Source organism: Canis lupus, chromosome 5 (assembly GCF_003254725.2).
Source record: "Canis lupus dingo isolate Sandy chromosome 5, ASM325472v2, whole genome shotgun sequence".
Taxonomy (NCBI): domain Eukaryota; kingdom Metazoa; phylum Chordata; class Mammalia; order Carnivora; family Canidae; genus Canis; species Canis lupus.
This window is the reverse complement of record NC_064247.1, coordinates 10,480,886-10,492,774: the sequence shown is the minus strand read 5'-3', so window position 1 is coordinate 10,492,774 and position 11,889 is coordinate 10,480,886. Positions and strand designations below refer to the sequence as shown.

The following is an 11,889-nucleotide window of genomic DNA, read 5'->3' as shown; positions in this document are numbered from 1 at the left end:
CGTTCTTAGAACCTAGGAAGGATAAGCATGGATAAGCATGGAGCCAGCAGTATACAAGTCTTGGAATTTTCTGGATCATATGGAAGATTACAGGGACCATGTCATGGAGTTGAGTTTCTCAACTTCCTCTAAAGGAGGTCCCTTTATAAGTAGCTGGTGATTATAGTGAGACACAAGTCCCAATACCAGTGATGAAGGGCTCCTCAAAGATCTAGCTTTGAAACTGAGAAATCTCTACAGCACAAAGAGAATTTATTCTCCTCTCATTCCTCCCTCTCTATAGATAGATTGGTATATAGGAGACTAGATAGGTAAGTATATAGAGAGGGAATTTTATATCACAAGGCAACAATTTTGTATGATTCATTATAATTTCTCAAGCAGTTCTCAAGTGCCAGACCCTTTATTAAGGACCCATCTCTTGCCTTATTTAATACTTATAGTTTTTTTTAACCTGTATTACTGCTGCCAAGTTATATATGACGACCACCCAAAATTATTCAGGTGTACTGTACATTTAAAGTGTGCAGTGGTATCACAATTAAATTCTTGATTCTTTAAGTTACCATATGAATTTTGGAGAGACAACAGAATTCCAAAAGTCCCTCCACCCCCCCCCACCCCTGCCGCTACCCTGTAGTGTACACTCTGTTAAATCTTCTCCCCTTGAATTCAGGTGAGACCTGAGAATATGATGGGAAAACACTCGGGAGGCATTCTTTTACATCACACTTTGTACAGCAAACTGAAGAGAGGTTCTCCTACTGGCTTTGAAGCAGTACGCTGCTGTGTTATCAGATGGTCAAGTGGTTAGGACTTGAGGGTGGGTTCTAAAGCTGAGAATGATGATCCCTGCTAACAGTCAGCAAGACATACAGACACCTCAGTCCTAAACTGCAAGGAACTGAATTCTGCCAATGATCTCCACAGGCTTGGAAGCAGACCCCAAGTCTCCCATGAGATTCCAGACTCAGCTGACATCTGGTTTCAGCCTTGAGCAGAACACCGAGCTCACCTGACTCAAATACTGTAAGAATGGAAATTTGCATTGTTTTATGTTGCTACATTTGTGGTCACTTATAATGCATAACAGGAGATTAAAACAGTGGATACCTAGGATTTTCTACCACATAGATCTGAGTGTTCCTCAGTTTCTGTGTGCATGCCTTTGTGTGTATGTGCAAGACAGAGACAGTACATGCGGGAGAATGATGATGATAATTCTATCATCTTTACCAAAAACTTTTGTAAGAAGCAAAGTTGAGTCTAGAATTATCTACCAAGGATGATGCACTTGCCACATGAAAATGGATTTCAAGTTTTTAATTAATGCTGGGTGTCCTCTCAATTCCCATAGGGAGAGACATCAAGGCCCTGGAAAATGACAAACATGAGCTTTGTAAGTACATTCATCCTCATGGGCATTCCCCATGCACCAGCCCTGGACATCCCCCTCTTCACAATCTTCTTAGTGATTTATGTACTCACCATGATGGGGAACCTCCTCATCCTGCTGGTGATCAGGGTGGATTCTCACCTCCACACCCCCATGTACTACTTCCTGACCAACCTGTCCTTCATTGACATGTGGTTCTCCACAGTCACTGTGCCCAAAATGCTGATGACCTTCGGGTCTCCAGGAGGCAGGATGATCTCCTTTCACAGCTGCATGGCCCAGCTCTACTGCTTCCACTTCCTGGGCAGCACCGAGTGTTTCCTCTACACAGTCATGTCCTATGACCGCTACCTGGCCATCAGTCACCCACTCAGGTATGCCAGCATGATGAGGGGGAGAACGTGTGCCCTCCTGGCCACCAGCACGTGGCTCAGTGGCTCTCTGCACTCTGCTGTCCAGACCACGCTGACGTTCCGTTTGCCCTACTGTGGGCCCAGCCAGATCCAGCATTACTTCTGTGATGCCCCTCCCATCCTCAGGCTGGCCTGTGCAGACACCTCCGTGAACGAGATGGTGATCTTTGTCAACATCGGGGTGGTGGCCTCGGGCTGCTTCCTCCTCATAGTGTTGTCCTACGTGTCCATCGTCTGTTCCATCCTGAAGATCCGCACCTCAGAGGGGAGGCACAGAGCCTTTCAGACCTGTGCCTCCCACTGCATTGTGGTCCTTTGTTTCTTTGGCCCTGGTCTTTTCATCTACCTGAGGCCAGGCTCCAGGGATGCTGTGGATGGTGTCGTGGCAGTCTTCTACACGGTGCTGACACCCCTTCTAAACCCTGTGGTGTACACCCTGAGGAACAAGGAAGTGAAGAAAGCTCTGCTCAACGTGGGCAGTAAGTCAATATTCACCCAATGTAAATAAAGAAGAAAGACCAGATGTGGCTAGCTTCTCTTTTACTTATTTAGAACTAAATTGAACCACCAACCTTGAACATTATACTTGTAAGGAACATTTCAATTATCCAGTCTTAATTTTTAAATTAAAATTTAATACATATTTAATTTTCCCTCTTAACTGCTTGCCAGAACCCCAGTATAAGCAGTCATTTATGGTGACAATCTAAGAAAGGATGATGACTTATTTCTTCCCTTTTATGTTCTACCAAGTAAATCATCAGAAAAGTGGTTGCTCCTATACTCTGATGAGTATTTTCCAGAATTACTCTTCAGTACAATATATCTATATTTTATTTTGTCAATTTAAATTAAACAATCTAAAAATCTCTTTCAATTTTTAAATCTTTATATTGTAAAACATCACATGTAATAATTGCAATTCACTTTATAATATAGTACCTAAAAGATGAAATTTTACATTATACAATATCACACCAAAAATACTTGATTGTCAAGAATGGCTTTATTCAAATTTATGAGATAATTACAAAGTAGAACTCTTTAATTTTTTCACTTTGACTTCCAAGATTTTTTTTCCAAGATTTTTTAAAGTACATATTTGTCTACCTTTGTACTTTATGCAATATTTGTACTGAATTGGTCACAGAAATGACTATTTAGATTGTTGTTAAATATTTAAAGAGCTCCTTTTATCTTAAATGCAAAGTTCCTAATTTCTGCAATCTCAAAATTAGTTTTGTGAGTAAATAAGGGATGAATAGAAAATATATGAAAAATAAGAAAATAATCTTAGATACAAAAATATGCTACCAATAAATATTGAAAGTCTCTACCAATTTTAGAAGCAGATTCTAAGTGTTACTTACATGGACTTATTGTTGTCTGTGGGTCATGTTTGTTTGACTTAAAATGTAAAATGGACTTGGATCCCATAATTGGGAGATAAGGTTTCGGCCATGAACCTCAAAGAAGTCATTCAAATATGTACCTATACTGTTAGTGCTTAAAGTAATTTTTCAGAAAACAAATGGTTTGAGTCTCACCTGTATCCTGTTAATGCAATAAATGCCAATGCCACCTAGCGTACCAAGAAAGAAGAGAAACCTGGCAGATTCCTGTTAGAACTGGAGATTACTTGTCAGACTCCTCAGACTTACAGCATCTGCCTTCCAGGGACCCATTAGCAAGACAACCCATCTGTGCTAGGATGTATATCTTGCTCTAAGTAAGTTATGAAACTAAGCTAGGGAGAAAATTGCACCATCTATAAAGGCATGATCAATATAAACCATGATACCGTGATCCATTTAAGAGGTCAGTTACGGTGTTCATTTCAATAAACCAGACTGATATGGCCTTATCTATAACCTTATTCAATTTATAAAGGAGAAAATTGAGGACAAGTTAGAACAAAATTACTTAGCCACTGGGGTCACTTAGATTCTTCCAAGTTTCTTGTAACATCCTACTATTTTACTTATTCATACTAGCACAAAATATTATGGGACATTTACTGAATGTTAAGTCATGTGATAAGCAATAGATATACCAAAAGAATAGATGGATTCTGTATTCACGAAGGTTGTTACCTGGAGAGGGAGAAAAACAAGTATAGTATCATCCAGGGTACGTTGTGGTAAGTATAGTGCCTAAGGAGAGACCTATTAATAGTTTTAAAGTGGAAATATGGTAAACGATTAAAAATTCTGTAATAATATATGTTAAACAAACCATGTTGAAAGTAATTAAATGTTTAATGAAGATATGTAAGATAAATATCAGTGTCATTTTTTGGTTGAAAATATTATTAAAATAATTGTAGAATCATATAAAGTTTAACCAATAAAGTGAAGACATCCACTGCATAAATACATGGAGTTTCCCCCAATGGCAACAATTTGTAAAACTATAGTAGATATTGGTATTGATTTGATACACAATTTGTATTCAAATTTGCCCAATTTTATTTGTACATGTGTTGTATGTGTGCATAGGTGTGTATTAATACCTGTGTGGTTTTGGGTATCCATCACCACAGTAAAGATTCTGAACAGTTGCAAGACTGTAAGGATGTCTTCTGTGAGGATTTTTAGCTAACATAAATATTACCTCTGAACAAAGCTATCAATTATTAGTCGTTTAATTGTTGAAGGGCTAGATAAACAAATCAAAAGTTGTTTTACCACCCTCTAACATTTTTTGTTCTCTTTTTCCTCTTTCCTGCCTAAATCCACCCACTTATCCATTCAATATACAAATATGTATTAAATCCTAGACACCATAGGCATAAAGATTACAGAGTCACACACATCCCTTCAAGGAGCTTATAGCCCCAATATAAAAATGCATAGAGGCATAAGAAGAGGAGTAGGAAAAATTAGACAATAAGAAAAGGACTTTCATCTTGCACATTCTGGAAAGTTATTAAAATACACAAATGTGACAACAATATGATGGCATTTCCATTTTGAGACATAATAGCAACAAGGAAGATAGTTTAGAGGAAGGCAAGCTTTAGGGGAGAAACATCGAGAGAGCCTTTTCAACTGCATCTCAGAAAAGAAGAAACACACACTCATGATGATCCAGGTGAGGCAATAACAGCAGACACTGAGAGTGGTGTAGCAGGTGGCATGTGGTAGCCAAGTGTGTGAGGAGGTCGAGTTGGTGGGGAAGTTAGTATGCTCTGACAGCTGTGACATAACTCGAGAGTAGAGAAAGTAACAAAGGTGAGTTCTGGGGGTAGAATGAAAGTCTCATTTTGGAACTGTTTGGGCTAAGTACCTGAAGGGGCTTCAGGTGAAATTATCTGGCTGACAGTGTAACTTAGGAGAAAAGACAAGTAAAGCCCATGAGGTTAAGTAAGCAAGAGGACTGGTCACTACATTCTCTGGTCTGTTCTGGCCTTAAACATCTGTTTCCTCCTCCCATTCAATGAGTGGCATAAGGAGGGTCCGTATAAGGAAAGGGTAACCTCCAGCTTTCTTACTTTTCCAAGTAAGCCCAAGAAGCACAGTCTTTGGGGGATTTGCTCAAATCTGTTGCTGAACCTTACAGAACTGTTTGTCACAATAACACCCAAAGACTTTTATAGAGATTGTAAATTTAAAGAGCCCCAGAGACAGTGCTTCTAAGAGCAGCTACTTCTTAATAGCATGGTCCTGGGAGATACCAAGGCATTGAAGGTCCCAAATTGCTGTTCTTCCAGTTTGCTAATGCTATTGAACTATTCTGCTATAGAGATTACATGTAAATAGCATCATAAGCATATCTAAAGCAGGTGAGAAGGATCTAAGTACAAGAAGGAATAAATAGGACTGGAAAGGGAAATTATAGGTAAATATAAAACACTGTTTACTTTTTTAGCAGTGTTGACCATTTAAAGCACCAATAATAATATCCTTTGAGGTTTATAACATACATAGAAATAAAATATAGGACAAAATATAAAAATATATTAGCTGTTACATGGAGTTAAATGATTGTAAGAGTCTTGGATTTTTAGGATTTGGTAAAAGTACTAATGTAAGTAAGTTATAATACTAAAAATTATATTGAATATCATAAAAAGATAATGGAATAATGAGATAAGTTAAATAACAAAAAATATAATGATGGACTCTTGTTTTATACATTAAATACTTTGATTAATACAAGGCAGACAGAAAAAGCACAGGAATAAAGAAAAAAAGTTTAAGGTATGCATTGAAAACAAATAGCAAAATGTTCAATTTAAATCCAACTATATCAGCAAATCAGATATATTAACCATCTCAAATAACATTAAAATGTTGCAAACAGACATAAAAATTCTTAATTATCTAGTTTATAAGGAGCTTCATTAAATACAAAGAATGGAAACTTACAAATGGAAACAGAGTGGAAAATATATGCAAAAACACCAGGAAAAAACCCAAGTCTATATTCATATAAAAAAAAAGTGAACTTTAAGGTAGGAGGTAAGAAGTGTAGACATATTTAAATTTTTTTCTATTGAAGTCTAGTTGATTTACAGTATTATATTAGTCATGGTGATTCGACAATGATCTACATGAGGAAATGTAGGATAAGTGTAGTCACCATCTCTCATCACAAAAAATTATGTATTTTCTGTACTTCTAATTCCTGTGACTTATTATTTGATAACTGGAAAATTTTACCTTTATTTCTTGCACCTAATTTGGCACTGCCCTTGGTTCTCTATTTGTTAAGCCTGTTTCTGTTTTATTGTTTGCTTATTTGTTTGTTGTTTAGATTCTATGTGTAAGTGAAATCATATGCTATTTTTCTTTCTGTGACTTATATCACTTAACTACACTTGTTATCACTTTCGAGGGCCAACCATGTTGTCACGAATGCAAGATTACCTTTGTTTTTGTCGGTGAGTATTAAGCTTATTTTATAAAGATAACAGAATCAATTTGCTGTGGTAGGATGATTCAGTCAGTTAAGTATCCACTCATGATTTCTAATCAGGTCACGATTTCAGGGCATGAGGTCTAGCTCTGCATAGGGCCCTGCACAAAGTGAAGCCTACTTTGGATTGTCCCTTTCTCCCACTGCCCCTTCCCCAGCATACACCCTTTCTCTCTCTCTCTCTCTCAAAAAAAAAGAATCAATTTAACAGGAAGATATTAAAATCCCAGATTTTTTGTAGTAGCAAAACAGTTTAAAAATATATGACTTGTGAAAATTGCTATTAGTAAGTTATTCTTCAGTGAAATATTTTAACAGCTGACAGAGCCTTAGCAATGATACAAATTGACAAATATTGACATAAAGTGCAAAGAGTGTGAGAAGATAAATGCCAATCAAGAATTTTATGCTAATAAATACAGAGAACAAACTGGTGGCTGCCAGAGGGGCAGGGCTGGGAAGGGGGCGAAGTGAGCGAAGGGGACCTGGAGGTTCAGGCTTCCAGGTATGGACTGAGTGAGTCATGGGAGGAAAGGCACAGCATAGGAGGTACAGTCAGTGATATTGTAACAGGGTTGTAGGCGACAGAGGAAGCTACACTTGTGGTGAGCAGAGCGTAATGCATAGACTTGTGGAATAATATATATTGTACATCTGAATTATTATACATTATGTGTCAACTATACTTCAATAAACATAGATACAATTCAGGGTTGAGCAACTATAAACTATGTGTGAAATAATGATATTTGGAGATGTTAAAAAAATGGAAAGTTTTTACCACTACTACAACCATATCTAGTAACTTAAATATATATAACATAATAATAAAATTAATCCTGAAAGGAGTATTTGAGCTATAGGAAGGATCAGAAAGTTTAAAAACTCAGACATATAAACAAATCTGAATAAATATTATATCATTAAAAATGTTCAGTTGTTGAGCTTAAGAAGTTGTGATTAGTGACTTCTGGTTTTATCTCTAGTATTAGAAAAGGCTTGGAAGCTGTCCCTTGCCTTCTTAAAACAAGACAAATTGGGACATATTGAAAATCAAGGCTTTCCTTGGACCCAGCAGAAAGCTGAGGTCACAGGGCAAATTGGCCCATGTCAGTGATGGATTAATTAACGTGGCAGGCTGCCCATTGTACATTACTCTTCTGTGTTGATTTTATGGTTTGTTCACCTATGAATGGTTGGTCACATTTCATTAATGATTTTAAATACTTTCATATCACATCGACACATGTGTGAATATACAGCCTGCAGGCACCTTTTAGAGGACAACTAACTAGAAATTCTTGCATGTCTTACCTAATAATATCTCACTCCACAAGAGCCCTTGCCATCTACTTGTATCTAATGATCATTAGTGCTATCATTAGGGCATCTGACTCCCTGAGACTCGCTGCACAAATTTCCATATTTTCAAAATTCTACTATGGCTTTCCACAGCCCCTGCTCTGACTATGGGTGGACTGGAGGAATAGAGTGATACCGAATCTGTAAGGTTTCACCAATGTCTTTTCTGATCTAATATGTACACCCCCTCCCTGGTCACTTCGATAGTATGAATATCCAAATATGAGAACAAGGTCTCTGAAAATACTTGATACTGACAACTTTGATTAAGGATATGACCCTCTCATTCCACTAAGGAGGAAAAGATATGAATTTGTCTTAATTTTACCCACAGTGAGAAGAATAGGATCAGACTGCAAATATTTGAGTTAGACCTTAGTCTTGCTTAATGAAGTCCACCTAACACATCCTCATCTCTACCAGAGGGACATGGCAGGATTATACCTTCTGGCCTTCCTGTGGTTGAGAGTGGGCAGGTTGTGGTCAATACATGTGCATGGTCTGGATGTAAAGATTGTCAAGCAATAAAAAGAAATGTGAAATGCCTTGGGTTTAATCTCTTGGGTCCCAATTCTCTACTTGTTAGAACTAAAAGAGTCAACATGCATTATGACTTGGCCTGGAAAACAGAAGCTCTGTGAATGTGGAGCAGACTCCAAAACACATAGACTGAAATCATCTTTGTATTACTCATACTCTGTATGGACTAATTATTATGAGTTATGTGGTTGAAGCAAGCATTAGTTATCTGTATATGCTATTTTCTTTATTTCTGGGTGTAATTCACTGTACTACCTCATCTATGTTAGATGTCATGATGTTTTCTGTAGCACCCAATATATACTCTAGGACACTAGAAGATTCTTTTTATCTACTTATGTGTCTCCCATTGGAGTCTGGAGGTCTGGAGAACATATACTGTCTTCATGCCCTGTGTTTCCTGTATCTTAAATAGAGGGGTCACCTAATTTCAGTTGTTGAAGGTATTATTGCATTGATGATTTATTTGAGGTAGCAGGAGTCAATGAACAAGTATCAGCATTGGGATCATTATAAAGTCCCCCTCTTCATTCTGGATTTGAGCCTGATTTTTCCTAAATTAGTTATTTACTCCTTATAATTCACTTACTATTTTTATAAAACAGACCATTGTTAACTACTAGTGAACTCAGAAGATAAAGCTTCAAGGAGCCGATCAGATGCATCATAGTATTACCAGACAATATTTTAAAGTTCAGCTTAAAAATGGAATGGCACCAGTAATAACAAGCCTCAGGGGACAAGTTCAATACACCAGGGCTGCTATTTTGAGAAGAAACCCAGGAGAATACATCAAAATCTTGCACTATGTGATGAGACATTTGCTCAGATTTCATCGTTCCCTATGTGGAATGCCTTCATTTTCTCATGTTTTATAATAGCAAAAGCTATTTTATAGGGCTCTTATAATGATTAATTTAGGAAGTGTTTGGCATGTTCCAAGCTCAATAATGTTACTATTTTGCCTCTGAATTATTCTACAATTATTTAATTCATTATAATTTTAATGCTTCAGGTATTTTTTAAGGTGAAATTCCTTGAAAACCAGTAAATATAGATGTAGCAAATTTATCAAAATAATTAATGAACCAGAATGATTACATTGCCTATAATTAGCTAGAGTAATTTATTATCTATAATTTAAGATGATTTTTAAAAAAGCAACAATCATGCATTCAAAATGCTATTTTTGGTTACTGGGAATCATTGACATAATGTTTGAAGGCAATGATTCTGAGAATCAGGCTACCTGACAGATGGCCCCAGGTTTGAACTTTAGAAGTTTACTTAAGAATTTATAATGAATCAGTATCACTCAAAACAATTGTATACATCCATCTGATCCTCATAACAGTTTTTTGAGAGAGGGTCATTTTTTGAGATGGAAAATTGAGGTACTGAGTATAAAATTATTATCAAAGGATTTGAGCCAATATTTGTTTTGTTTGGATGCAAGTATAGCATTTCATCTATTACATGTGGATGTCCCCAAGTAGGGGCAAGGTAGCTACTAAATAGCTTTTTTTTTTTTTTTTTTGCAATTTCAGCAAAATAATTTTATTTTCTAACACATGGAAAACATATACATCCAATATGCACTCATCTTGCACATTTATTCACAAATGACTTCCAAATTACAACTGCTTTGATATTGAAGAGTGTACCAACAGTTATCTTAGATGAGATATGAAAAATGCTTTTAGATATATAACATCCTGAATATATTGGTCACAGCAGAATTTGCTTTAGTTAGATTAGTTCTATGAATTCTGAAAAGCTACTACTTTTGCATCTAATACTCCAGATGAATAGGATGGAGGAATATCAGCTTGTATTCCAGAGAAGATTCCTTAGTTTTTCTGGTGATGGAACCACTTATCCACATCTGTTGGTACTGTGTAGGCAGACTGCATGGTGGCGGTATTTTCAGGGTGTTTTGTCCTGGCTAGGGTTTTTTTCTGATTTGCAAAAGAAATATGTGGAAATCTCATGTTGACACATTACTTAAATATCTTTTCAATTTTTATCTTTCACGTAGGAAACATCATTGGTCCCAGCCTGCAATGTGGGGTGCTCTTGTCCCAGAGCAGGTTGTAGTTTGGGGCAACTGAATTTCTAAGACCCTAAGATGGTGAGAGCAGGGGGACCTGGCCAGATGACCAGCCGCCACCAGCTGTGGCACAGCATCCAGCATGGAAAGGTTTGGTACCAACCGGGGACATCTGTCAGGTAGCACAGGAGACCCAGGTCAGAATATGTGATGGAGACTAGTGGTTTCTGCCCTTACCTTCCTGCTGCTCCGCCTCACCCAACCTGGGAACCTGCAGGGCTCTGGCAAGATGGTGGATGTTGGCAGTTCCTGAGAGGAACGTGTCAGCACCACAGCCTGTCTTGGCTGACCCCCCAGAGCAATAAGGAGCTGCTCACAGCTTAGAACTCATTCAGTGTGGGAGCAATGAACATGATCAGGATGTGCCATGAAGACGAGTGGTCACACGGGGACACACACACACACACACACACACACAAAGCCATACACTGCCATTGATAAACTGAGAAGGTAGTCACACAGTTACAATCATGAGTAAGCGACACTGATATCTGCTGTTGTCCTTGGACACTGTGACTAGGAGTGTAAATTCCCAAGTTGGGTAGATACGCTTTAAGAAAAAAAAGATATATTATAAACTTAGCTATATGAAAAATACAACCCTTTGTGTCGGAGCTCCAACCAGAATACTTATTTTTAAGAAGGCAAAACAATGGTATATGTCAATTGTAGCTCAATAAGGTGGAAGAAAACAAAATAAACCATTCATAGAGCAATAGATAAATCAGAATATAAGCAAGCTCAACATCACTAAAACTTTACTTCTTTTTTTTAAGATTTTATTTATTTATTTATGAGACACACAGAGAGACAGAGGGGGAGAGAGAGAGAGAGAGAGAGAGAGAGGCAGAGACACAGGCAGAGAGAGAAGCAGGCTCCATGCAGGGAGCCAGACGTGGGACTTAATCCTGGGACTCCAGGTTTGGACCCTGGGCTGAAGGTGGCACTAAACTGCTGAGCCACCCCAGGCTGCCCCAAAAGCTTTACTTCTGATATAAAAAATCCTCAAACCACTTTGTGCAACAAATATTCGTGAGTGGCTGATTTTGAACAACATTACCATGTAGAACTATACATGTAATAATATTGCATGTTGATAACTGAATATATCACTTTTTTATTTTATGAGCACATCTACTTTCCAGTGT

General features: G+C 37.5%; 1 protein-coding gene across 1 annotated transcript; it reads left to right on the top strand.

Moving 5' to 3' along the window:
• Positions 1–1,381: 1,381 nt before the first annotated feature.
• Positions 1,382–2,317, top strand: LOC112671515 (olfactory receptor 10G7). The gene has a single exon (XM_025465785.3). The coding sequence runs from the start codon at positions 1,382–1,384 to the stop codon at positions 2,315–2,317; it is 936 nt and encodes a 311-aa protein (XP_025321570.1).
• The last annotated feature ends 9,572 nt before the right edge of the window (positions 2,318–11,889 follow it).

Bases quoted from the DNA above. Each gene is read 5' to 3' on its own strand.
- LOC112671515 (XM_025465785.3), top strand. From the start codon at position 1,382: ATGACAAACATGAGCTTTGTAAGTACATTCATCCTCATGGGCATTCCC.